This window comes from Heliangelus exortis, chromosome 1, assembly GCF_036169615.1.
Source record: "Heliangelus exortis chromosome 1, bHelExo1.hap1, whole genome shotgun sequence".
In the NCBI taxonomy this organism is placed as follows: domain Eukaryota; kingdom Metazoa; phylum Chordata; class Aves; order Apodiformes; family Trochilidae; genus Heliangelus; species Heliangelus exortis.
The window spans coordinates 81,542,528-81,554,835 of NC_092422.1; the positions used below are offsets into that span (position 1 = coordinate 81,542,528).

At 34.8% G+C, this 12,308-nt stretch overlaps 1 protein-coding gene across 18 annotated transcripts in view; it reads right to left on the reverse strand.

Annotated features, from left to right (window-relative positions):
* Positions 1-12,308, reverse strand: part of DMD (dystrophin) — a 1,120,784-nt gene that overhangs the window by 388,551 nt on the left and 719,925 nt on the right. For all 18 annotated transcript variants that reach the window (XM_071750505.1, XM_071750583.1, XM_071750574.1 and 15 more), the window contains one exon: positions 269-444. In XM_071750505.1, the coding sequence (XP_071606606.1) occupies positions 269-444 (176 nt within the window). The remainder of the gene's footprint in view (positions 1-268; positions 445-12,308) is intronic.

Consider the following 12,308-nt stretch of genomic DNA (forward strand, 5'->3'; position numbering starts at 1 on the left):
CAAGCAATAATGTATACTTGATAATTTTTTAAGTATTAGGAGTGGAATTATGAAAATGCAGTGTACGGAAGGGAATGGTGGTCACTGACAGGAATGTGAGGAAAAGAAGAATTAAGCAAATGGTCGTGGATGTGAAATTTAATCACTGATAATTTGTTATGAATATGAAAATACCAGAAGCTGAGAGCTCCTTTGAATGTTTAAGTCAGAAGCAAATCTAAAAGAACCAAAAATAACTTCACAGTATTTTTTCTCTCTTTCAACATACCTCCTTTTTTTCTCTACCAGCTGACTGCAGATCTCCTGCCACCGTGTATTCAAACTTTCCAGTTGTTCCTTCAGCACCTTTGCATCTGCTGCTGACGACTGCTCAATAATCTCTTCACCGGTTACATTCAGTGTTTTGACAACAGTTCTCTGTTGCCCAATCCCATCATGAAGCTCCTGAAAAATACCCAAAACACACAAGTATTCATAAAAATGACAGGAATGAAACAAAATGCTTCATCACATACTGTCCAGATGGAATGAGGTGAAAATTCTTGCTCTTCTCTGAATGCCAAATGAAAAATCTAAAGCTAAGGAGACAGAAGGACCTCTCATGTTTTTGAAACAAGTAACTTTCAGTGCATCTCTACAGCCTTTTCAGCTTCTGTATTCTTGTCTGCTAGAGATAATTACAATAATTTTCTTCAGAACAATTAATAAGAAGAACTTGTGAACAAACTTCCAAGCCCCTGGAGGTATGTATACTCCATATTTGCTTAATAACCTACAAAGCATTTTAAAATTAAAAGCGCTCTGGTTTTGGAGTTCCTATTAGTTATCAACACAAATAAACAATGTTAGAAACCAGACTGTTCCATGTACTTCTGATCCCACTAAAGAACACAATTGTTCCCAGTTGCTCAAGATCCTGATAATCCATTTCCTCATATTTTCTTTTTCTAGTTTTGGTGTTGTTTTTTTCTAGGGTTGGGGGGAACTACACTTCTAAGAAAAAGTATTACTTGCATAGTTTCTACTTACAGAATAAGATGAAAAAATGGCAAAACATAACCAAGGCCATAATTCAAGTTTTAGTAAACGCATTGTCATATATTTTCTACACCTTTTTTCATTAAAAAGTTATCATACCTTACCTCATGTGTAAAAACAACACAGTTCTAAACCTGTAGCTTAGATTTTAACACTACGCCTGTTTTACAAAATTCATATTTATGAAAAGGGAAAAAAATATTTTCATATTTTTAATCATCATTAGAGCATGAATAATTTTTTCCTTGAATTCTTCAGAATGTACAAGCAGGGAAGTGTAAAATACTTTTCAAAATTTTACTGCTAAAATAAGCAGAAAATGAAATAACTTCAACAATCTACACCGTGGGCTTCATACTTCTGATAGGTTTCACAATCTAAGGAAGTGTGTCTGAATCCTATCTAAATACAAGAGTTTTGAAGTAAAATACTGAACATACCTTTTCTGGAAGAAACTGAGTATTTTAGCCTATCATACTCTGGAACAATAATTTATGCTTGTTTTCTCTTTCTAAATGCATAATTTTAATTACAGATAAAGTCAGTAAATCTGCATATAATCATTAAATTAAATTTCTGCATGAACTGGTTAATATTGCCGGGATCATAAATTGTTCAGGTGTATAAAAGTTGAACATAACTACTACCTGTGCATTTTTAATATCTTGTCCATCAAATCTTCAGGTGTAAGATTGTGGTTGAAAGTCCTCAAACTGAACCACACTTGAAGGTAACTTGTTTTTACATGACCACACCTCAGCTGACAGCTACTAATTCACAGACTGCAGAAAGTCAGTGGCATGACCTATCCCAACTTTTGCACAAAATTTATACAGACAAGACAGCTTGAACACCAACACCAATATATCATAAGTGGCTTATTTCCAGAGAGGCTCTTGAAACAATTGCACTATTCCAGGCACCTGGGTGAACTTATGATCCATACCACTTGCAGAAATAACAGTTGAACTTTTGGGAAAACAGGACTGTTCACTTGGAAGAGGAGATCACGACAAGGAGAACAAAGGGAAATTGTACTTCCTGAACTCCAAAGATTTTTTAGAAATATAATGTTTAGAAATTAGAGGTTATCTTTTACCAACTTTGCTAAATAATCACCTGTCAACATTATAAACTAAAACACTAATTAAAAGCTTCCTGAATTTATAGCCTTTAAACTAGTTTCTGTCCCTCCCCCAGCACGTGCACAAATAATATATAAATTATTTACACACTTATTTCAATTGACACAAAATTAACCAATCAATTAACCAAATCAGCCTTTTCTGATTTAATCTGTGCCATATTATGTAATAGACTTTACTTATAAAGCAGAAAAAAAAAGAAAAAAGTGCAGTGGTGGAGATGGTCTTTCAAATTATGATCCCTAATGCCAAAATGACCTCATGCAGATTGAGTAGGAAGAAGTATGAATATCCATCAGAACATGAAAGAAAGCCTAAAAATCCTAATTTGAGATTATTTTTTTATCCAAGAACTCTATGCATTTGATACTCTCCAAATGATTAAACTGAAACACGTGCTAATGACTGCCCAGATCCCACAGCCTAAGATAAAGCAGATTATTATTAATAGTCAGTACTGCATAAATCACAGCAATCCATGGAGACCTAGTTTTCTTGAAGTATTTTTGTATGAAGTGGACAGAAATATTTCAACTACTTTACTGAAAGTCATGCTTTCTCACATTCATCCAAGAGCTACGAACTACAAAGATGCTACTCACAACTTCCATTCACTCTTTAAAACTTGTCAACATCTGTAGTTTCCTATTTGTTCTTCTCCAATCCTTGCCCCACCCCTGCATGAGGGCAAGTTGCTGGGAACCTGCCGTGGGTTGGCTCTGATGGCCTTTATATATATGGTGCTGCAGAAAGATTATTGACATTGAATCTGCTTCATGTATTTGTTGACATTTCACCCCTTCATACAGAAATGGCAAAGCAAAAGTGCACAATGCCCTTTGGATCTGCAGCTCACTCAGAAAGCCATCTGAGGTACTTGCAATTATTCAGTTTCTAATTACTTTATGAACTCAGTGAGAAAACAATTAAAAAGGATATGTTTATATAATATTAAAAATGAAACAAGTTAGAAGAGACAAGATCTCATCATGGTCACACACGTAGGCCAAATCACAATTTTTAGCAGATGGGAGATATTTCTACATGGTTTCAGCATTCTGCCTTCTTAGCTATCAAAATGATAATATTAATACCCACCACTTTGATTTTCCTCTCTTGTGATTCCCAAGCATAAGGAAGCAAGGAATGAAAGTAAGGTTTAAGTATTCTCTCAGACTAAAAGTTGCAAAAGCAGTATATTAAAGGACTTCTACTTCTCATATAGATGATTTTACACTTCAGTAATGACCCCAACTAATTTAGTGTATCTTAAAAATGCTATGACACTCATCTGATGTTTCTTTGCTTCAATTAGTTCCTTTTTATTTTCCAAGATCTACCTAAAATGAGAAATTATGCACATACTTTCAGAAAACTTCCAAGTCGGACAGAACAAAAAAGAAGTATCGGTTAAACAGAGGGAAAAATCATCCCCCAAAGTCAATAGCTCTGTTTCTGCACTAGAAGGAGACTCTGCCTATCGTCAGCTTTATATTTTTTGAATCAAATATAAAGAAAAGAAATAGGGGAAAAAAAGGGAAAAGTGGAAAGCAAAATTCCTAAAGGAATTTCTTGATGTGACACATCTTACCTCCCCAAATGTACATGGAACACTTATTTTGGCTTTACCTCCAAATGTTTAGAGGTTTCTGCATCAATATTAGCATTTCTGTGACTTAGTAAACCTGTTCTTGATATAATTATGCAACACAGTGAACATTAATAAACCACAACTGCTTGTGACAAAGCTGACTAAGTTGTTAGTAACAACATTATTCTTTAGAAAATACTTTCCAATTACATCATTCCTTTCCTAAGAAAATCAATGGTCTGAGAGACCTAAACCTACAGGCATTCCTTCTATGATCCTGGCTACGGCTTTTAGTTCATATCCTAAATATGAGGTGGGAATTCCCTAAAAGGGATAGTGAACAAGAATATCTAACACTATAATACATTTGTCTTTTCTCTAATTTCTTATTTCTTCTTCCCCCCCCCTTTTTTTTTTTTTTTTTAATTTCCTGTCTATGCTGTGCATCCTTTTATTACTTGCAGTTGAATTATTCAGTAGTTTTGCTATATCTTGCCATTCTATTTCTTTTTTCTTTATTTACCAACCAATTTCAAAAGCATGACACGATCGCATAACTAATTGCCACCTTTTCTTCGTCATGCCAGTCACAATGCCTTTGACAACTGCCCAGGAAATATGACAAAAGATGTATTACTGATTCAGATAGATTCCTAGTACTAACTGAAAAAGTAAAAGAGAGAAAGATTTGAGTGGGTGATGATTTGAAATAAGTCAGTTTGATTGCTTTTCCCATATTATGCAAATTAAAAACTCATCAGAGTCCTTAGCCACATAAGTCCTTATCTAAGTGGGTACCAGAACAGAATAATTTCTTTTACTTTGTTATTTCTTAGTTAACTTGTACATATTTCATGCAACTCTTCCTGCAGTCTCATTTCCTCTTATCATTGAATGAAATAGCATTTTACTGTTAAACTTAATCAGAAACTATTCTATGAGCAATCTTACCAGCATTTTCCTCTTTCCATTGTAGTAGACAAATGAGCTTAAAAATAATTTATTGTTATGGAAAAGCCCCATAGCAGCATGAATAAATATCACAAACAAGCTGATTTCTCCCAGAGACACAAGCTGGCACAAAACCTTGTAAGAAATAAATACTGTATTAACTGTGCCCTTAATTTAGGATAAGCTACAGATTCTGAAAGCATGTAAAGGTACTAAACACGAGTTTCAAAAAGCTGCAGTCTTTAATTTGACATTAATGGGATATTCTTTGGTAATTTGCAAAATTTTCTCTTCCACCTTAGATTTTATAAAAGCTTAAGGTTGATGTAAGAGTGTCTACCCAGGTGCAACAACGTAAATCAGAGAACTGTGAAAACATTTGGTACAAAAGTATCCCCAAAACAATTTGCTAGCATTTGATTACCAGAATAAATTTGTCCATTAAGAGTATGTACCTCTCTTCAAGATTAAATTAGAAATAAGGAAGAAAAAAAATTTCCAGACAGTTAAATAACATTCACTCAACCAGGAAACATTTTTTGTTAGTATTAAAACAAGGCACCTGTTAGTATTAGGCACTGTGTTAGGATTAACTCAAACAACAAAAAGTACATGTTGGTTCCCAGATGTTTTGTTATAAGAAGCTATGCTTGAGATTCTTCATTGTTTTGTGAGTTACAGCATCTCAGATGGAGACAGAAGAAGACAAAACCAGTGAAAAACCCAAGGCAATGTTTGCTAAGGAGTTGAATACAATTTAAAGCAACCTTTTTTCTTCTTAGCATAAATTATAAAAATGGTTTGAATATTACTATCAGCTCTGTGAAAAGAGCAGCATTTGAAAGACCAGACAGTAGGCTCCAGGCAGATTCTACCTATAAGGCAGAACTGGGTGTGTTTTGTCAGTTGTACTGGGTTTGTACATCAACTGTACATAAGAAACCAAAGGAAAACTCTTGACATTCTGAAAATATGTTTTTTGAGTAAAGAATAAATAGCACAAAATAACAAGGAGATTTCATCCTCACTTTTACTAGAATTGTTTATAAGATTATTTTTTATGTAAGCAAAAGTTTATATAAATAGGTTAGAAAACATGTAACAATGTTGCTTGATTTTGGTACACATATTGCTTAGCTGGAAAATGCTATTCCATCCTGCTTTGTGGTTGTTGGTTTTTTCCTATATCTTGATGCTGTTTAACTAGAAAAATGCAAGGTCCTTTGGATGCATTTCTGACTGTCCACGACTGCTACTGTACCCAAGGAAATGTAGGTACAATGCAAATTCACAATTGCAAATTTTAACAAGTTAAATAAACAGCTTTCCACACTCTCCTAAGGGCTTCTGACCAGAAAGTTTTAGTATCTTCTAGACTTCATCCCTTGACTGTGCCTCTACCTTCTAGAAGCAGTAACAAATTCATTCTTTACAAAACAAGGCATAAAGGCTGAAATTCCTGTATTTTACCTGTTCAAATTTAGCTGTTCAAATTCTTCAGTCTAGCCTACTGTCCTTCAAAAAGCAGTAGTCTGCTGTACTTTAATAGCCTAGTAACTTCACACTACAGCTTGTCACAGTGATTCCAGGTTCTTGTCAGTGCTGTCTATGCTGCTGTCAAGTATAATTGCAGACACACCTCCAGTTTTCTCACTAGCACTTAATGAACGTCCCTCCATAATTAGTTCTTGAGAGGCAGATATCACCTGGTAAGACCAGTTACTATGAATTTCACCAGAGTGGCAATCTGTTTTATGAGAAGATAAAGTTTTGTCTGGTTCCCTGTCCTCTGTAATAAAAATAAATTAACCTGAATTTATTTCTTTCTCCACTGAAATGTACTTCTGCCTTCAAATCCACAGGGGAAAAAAGGAAAAAGGAAGTCAAGGTGTGCACACTGAAATTTTCCCTCATGTAGTGCAATGACCTACTTTGAAGACATTAATCAACTTTGTCTCAATTTCCTTGGTCCTCAGAATGATCCACCTTGAAGCTTAGAATAAACTGATATTGGTTCTTGCAGAGCTTCTGAATACAACCACTGAGAAACTAAAGTGCTAAGTGCTGCCTTCTAACCCTGCCCAAAAACTTTCTGAAAAATCTGTGTGGTATATTTTAATCTTTGCTTTCTTTATCCTTGCCTGGACAAAAAGTTGTACAGCACTCTGTGGGCCTCAGAAGCATTGAAAAAATATGTATTATTGATTCAGAGGAGAGATGACCTTGGCAATTAGTCACCTCATTAAAATTTTTTTCGATAAACAGAATCTACTTCAAATGTTGACACTTTGCAAACAGATTCACTCCTTGCAATTTATAAAGATATTCACCTGGGAGTTAATTTAAAAAAAAAAAAAAGCTCATCTCTTTCCCATTATTTCCAGGAGATATAATTGTTAAAACGGGCCATGTTCATTTACATTTACATTTCACGTCCCTTTCTAACGTGACATGAAATTGTGATGAAAGTAATTTCAGTACCAAACTGTAAAGTACATGACCAGAGGTCTATTTTGTGTTTCTAACCCAAATTACACAGTTGTTCTTACTGGCATATTAATTCAATTTAATTTTAGAACTGATTTAGAAATACTGCAGGGAGAAAGAAGAGACTTTTCTTTTTTTTTTTTTCCAAAAACTTAGTATGCTACTGCATACTAACTATAATGCTTCAGGTTAAAATACATAAAATTTAACTGTAGGTCTAAAAAAACCTACTCACTGATTTTGTAATGCATGCTACTGAAATATATTTATTTCTATATTGCTGTAGCACAAAAAGGTAAAGACACGCCACTATCAAACAACTTTTCCTTCTATGTCTACACAAAACAGTACCAAGTTGAGACTATGGCCTGATCTGATAACTGTGTCCAATTTGCAATTTCTAATTTTTACAACATTTTGATATTTTACCTCCTCTGCAAAAATAAAACTGAACAAACAATGTCAACGATTAGAAATATGCATCCTCCATCTTCAATTTTTTTCAAACTATCACAAATCAAACTACTCACATGATAGGTCCCAGTGTATTAAAAAACAACAACATGGCCTAGTTTCTTCAAACATAGCCTATTTGTAAGTTTTCAAGGACATCAGTAATGTCCTTGAACGGACATTAGGCCTCCACCATGCCTGATCAGCAATTGCCCTATGAACTTAATACCAGACCAGCATTTTAGTGAAATAAATAATTTTTTTTTTTTAATTCAGTATGAACACAGTTTTTTATTTTTCTTCTGCATTTAAATAATTTTTTTCTTAAATCAAAACCAGATAGTTACAGTACTTATATGATTCCACAGCTTTTCCTGATTCTTACAGAGATATCCATACACTGACATAAGCTATGTACCATACAACTCCTGTGCTTCAAAGAACTGAAAAAATATTTGCTTTCTTATGCAATCTATACCTTGAAAATATCACCTCTAGTCTTTAACTCAGCAGCACTGGAATGCCTGAGCATCCTGTTTTTATTTCAGTCATGATGTTTAAGCTATTATATATTATGGATTTCTTTTGAAATTACTAGATTGTCATTTGTCAGTGCCTCTGGCTATGAAAAAAAATACCCATTGCATAAAAGTAACATATATAAAGTAGCAGACTGAAAATATTGAATGAGCTATATATATTAACTCCCTAGTGCTGGTCATTTATAGACAGCCTTTAAGACAAACTGCAGCAGATACAATTCCTTTGAAGCATTTGGAAGATTATTTATATAACCTTCGCTTTCTAAGTCTTGATCCACATCTTTTATACTTCATTTAATGCAAGTTAAAATAGTATATATACACTTTTTCAATCAGAAAAATCTATGTATATTTGTTCTACATCTATTATATTATAAAATGCTTTTTGACACGCATGGAAAACGTTCTGGATATTTTTTTATTCTCTGGAAACTCCACAAAATTAGTCACATACCCGATATGAAAACCCCCCTACTGATGAGGTTGTGTCTGCTTGTAAGAAAAAACATTGGCAAAAATATCTGAACTGGTGGTCAGTGTACCTTGACTTGATGGTGACTGGAACAAGTCACAAAAGCACAAATGTATCCTGAGCAACATCCAGACTGCAAAAGCAGTTTCCTAGTTGTGGTGAATTACTGTGACAGGCAAGAGGATGGGTTGGTTCAGGCTTGCAATGTGTTACATACAGACAGCTTCAAGGGCAATGGAAGTAATGTGCTTTTAGGTACCACAAAGGGCCTGAATTAATAATCTATCTGTTATACATCCCTGCATCACAGCCTTGCATTGCAACAATATATGAACAAACAAATATTGAGGTTGGACATTAGAAAGAATTTCTTTACTGAGAGGGTGATCAGACATTGGAATGGGCTGCCCCGGGGAAGTGGTGGATTCTCCATCCCTGGAGATATTTAAAAAGAGACTGGATGTGGCACTCAGTGCCATGGGCTGGTAACTGCAGCGGTAGTGGATCAAGGGTTGGACTTGATGATCTCTGAGGTCCCTTCCAACCCAGCCAACTCTATGATTCTATGATTCTGTGATTCTATGAAACCACCAGTCCTGGCTCAATGCAATAACGTGAGCAAGAGTAACCAGTGGGGGGAGTTCATTGGTGACGGATGGACAGCAAATCAACTTGTTTGTAAGAGGTTATCACATGATGATTTTGCTGATCCTTCCTTTGCCTTCATGTCTCCACCAGCTTTGGATTGCTCAGAGCTGGTTCTTTAGGTCTTTTAATGCTGAGGAGGGCTCTTCTCTCCCAGTTCAGCCGTAAGGATTTAAGGAGACTGGCTTTACTCCCTACACTAACCACTGGTGTGTTTCTCTGCCCTTGCTACTCTCTATTTTCCTCATTATCTAACAGACATAGCTTATGTATCCTCCTTGTTCCTTCTTCAGAGCATAATTATAGCATTTGGGGTCTGATCTTTTACTAATTCAAATGCTTTCCTAAGCATGCCAGTGTTGCTACCCAAGGGATATCTGATTTACATATTCCCCTAATTTCATTTCTGATTGCTAAATTCATCAGCTTGCTTCAAAGTAGTTGATATTATTAACATAGTAAAACTTTCAGGAACTGATATTCACTGCATAGTTTATGTTAATGTATTTCTCTCAGTACAGCACTACATTTTCAAAATACTAATCAATATGTTCATCAGAAAATTTACTTCCAGTGAAAAAACATGCATCTTGATATCCGGATTCTATTTCAAATAAATAATTTTTTTTATAGAGGCAATATGATCTTCAATGATTTAAATTATTACAATTTATGTTCATCACAAAAGTCCATTACATCCCATCAAAGAACTGGAACAGATAGAAACCTTCAGTTAAATAATTCCAAAAAGTCCAAGTGAAAACTAAGTTTTACTACAAAAAGGACTCTTGGCATCCAGTAAATAGCAGTCTCTCAAAAAATGAGTTTAAAAATTAGTACCCATGTACAAATTATTTTGTCTACCTTGTAACAGTACTAAAAATAATACAGTATGACTAAACACAGAAATACATCACCAGAAACAATACTATACCAGAGATATATTAAAATCTTAATAAAGCCAACAAAGTTACTTTCTGTATTCAAGCACTTCTCACAACAGAAGAAAATGGTTATCTATGGCAGAATCATTTCTTCTGGTTCAAAATTAATATATGAATGCTAATTCAAGGGAAAATGATCTACAGAATTTTTTAAGGTCAGTCAATAAATCACTAAAATACCTCTTAAGAATTTAGATAAAATGAAATATGATGAATAATTTAATAAATCACTAGGAACCAGGAAAACCAACTCACATTAGATGTGCTTTGCAGCTTTCAAAACTGCTTTTGTCCTTTAAAAATTGAGAACTGGTGAAACTGTATTTCATATATTCCACAAATATTTTGGGATGAACAAAGTGCTTACAGGTTCCTGAATAATTCTGACCAAGTCACTCCTCTAACTGTACATAGTTCAACTTCATGGTCATTTTTAAAATTAAAAAAAAAAAAAAAAGTATTTTACTTCTATCCATGACACTTAATACCTAATAGACATTATAATCATATAACTTCTGTAGAAAGCTAACTATCAAATTCTACTCTTAAGATTACATATCAAAATACTTGTTTATATATAAAAACCCCTTCTCTATTTCATTTTTTCTGCAGAACCACTAACAGTTACAGGATTGGGCATGCATGCCTTAAAGAAATCACTGCAATAAAAATTTTCCTGTGCACTGAAAAGAAAATCAAATATGGGGTTCTGTTTGATAGCACCTAGAAAGAGTTCAGAGAAGTCGACCTGGCAATAATTTATATATCTTTATTTAATATCTCAATGTATGCATGCCAACAGCTGCATACATTTTTCCTTGACCATACTTGAAATGTTAGTGTTTTAGTCCCATAAAAGATTTGAAGGGTAAGGAATATATCCTGTTGATACAACAAAACTAAGAACCCCTTTTCTCCACTCTTCAGCTCCTCAGGGAAGGCCTCTACCATGCCTGATCAGCAATTGGCCTCTGAACAGAACAGGCATCTGTGTGAGACACTTGGCCACAGTTTGAAATGTACTACCTATACAGCTGCCCACATACCTTGCAGATTATTTCATCTACTCTAAGAAGCTAGAGGGAAGGCAGAAAAATCCCACCCTGACCAATCATTCTCTAAGGATGGACATAATTCAGTTTTTTGCTCTCCTTGTTCTCCGCATCTCCAATCACTCCCACTAAAACACCTCCAGCTCCTCCATCTCTCTCACTAGGCAAGCCAGAGTATGCTGCAGTCTGTGGAACAAGATTTATTCCCTTCTTAGCTTGTGGACTGGTAACAATGGAAACATAGAGCTTTTGACCTCTGCTTCTCTCTTTCTCTCTGACAGAACTGAGTCATGTCCTACCCAGCTACTGATATTCTACAGCTTTGAGAAACTTAATTACCCACGGAATCTTTACCTCTGCTTCCATTTTGATTAAAACTGAACAGTGACTTCAAAAATCAATCACAAGGTATGCTATGAAATTTAGATAGACTGAAGACAGACAATGAAATCTCATCTGCTCCATTTACACAGGAAAATGAGCTGAAAATCCCTCTCCCAAATCCTTCCAGTTCAACAGTACCAGAAAAACCAGAAAGGGAGGGAAGTCCTTGCAGCAGAACTCCAACCTTTGCTCTGTGCTTAAGGAGAATAGAGGTGCTTATCTGTGCATAAAACTTGTGCTTTTGGGGGGCATGCAGTAAAAAGAAGCTCACCTAAGGTTCACACACCACTTCTTCATAGCTTCTTGCTCTATGCTTTCCAAGAGAGATAAGGAAATTTTTGTGCACAGAAATCTACTTTGAGTCTGCCACTAGTTATAGACTGGACACAGAAATAGAGTAGACTAGATAACCATGTTCAGACTAGAACATTGTTGTGAAGCTGCTGTCTGCAAACACTTTAATCAGCATAATTATTAAATCTGTGGGTTTCCTATACATATCCTTGAGTGAAATTAAAGTATTTTCCTTTAGTTAATGGTTGCATCAGAAAACAGCAAGTGACATGAAAGAGATGTAAATAGTAATATGTCTTTGAATAAAGAC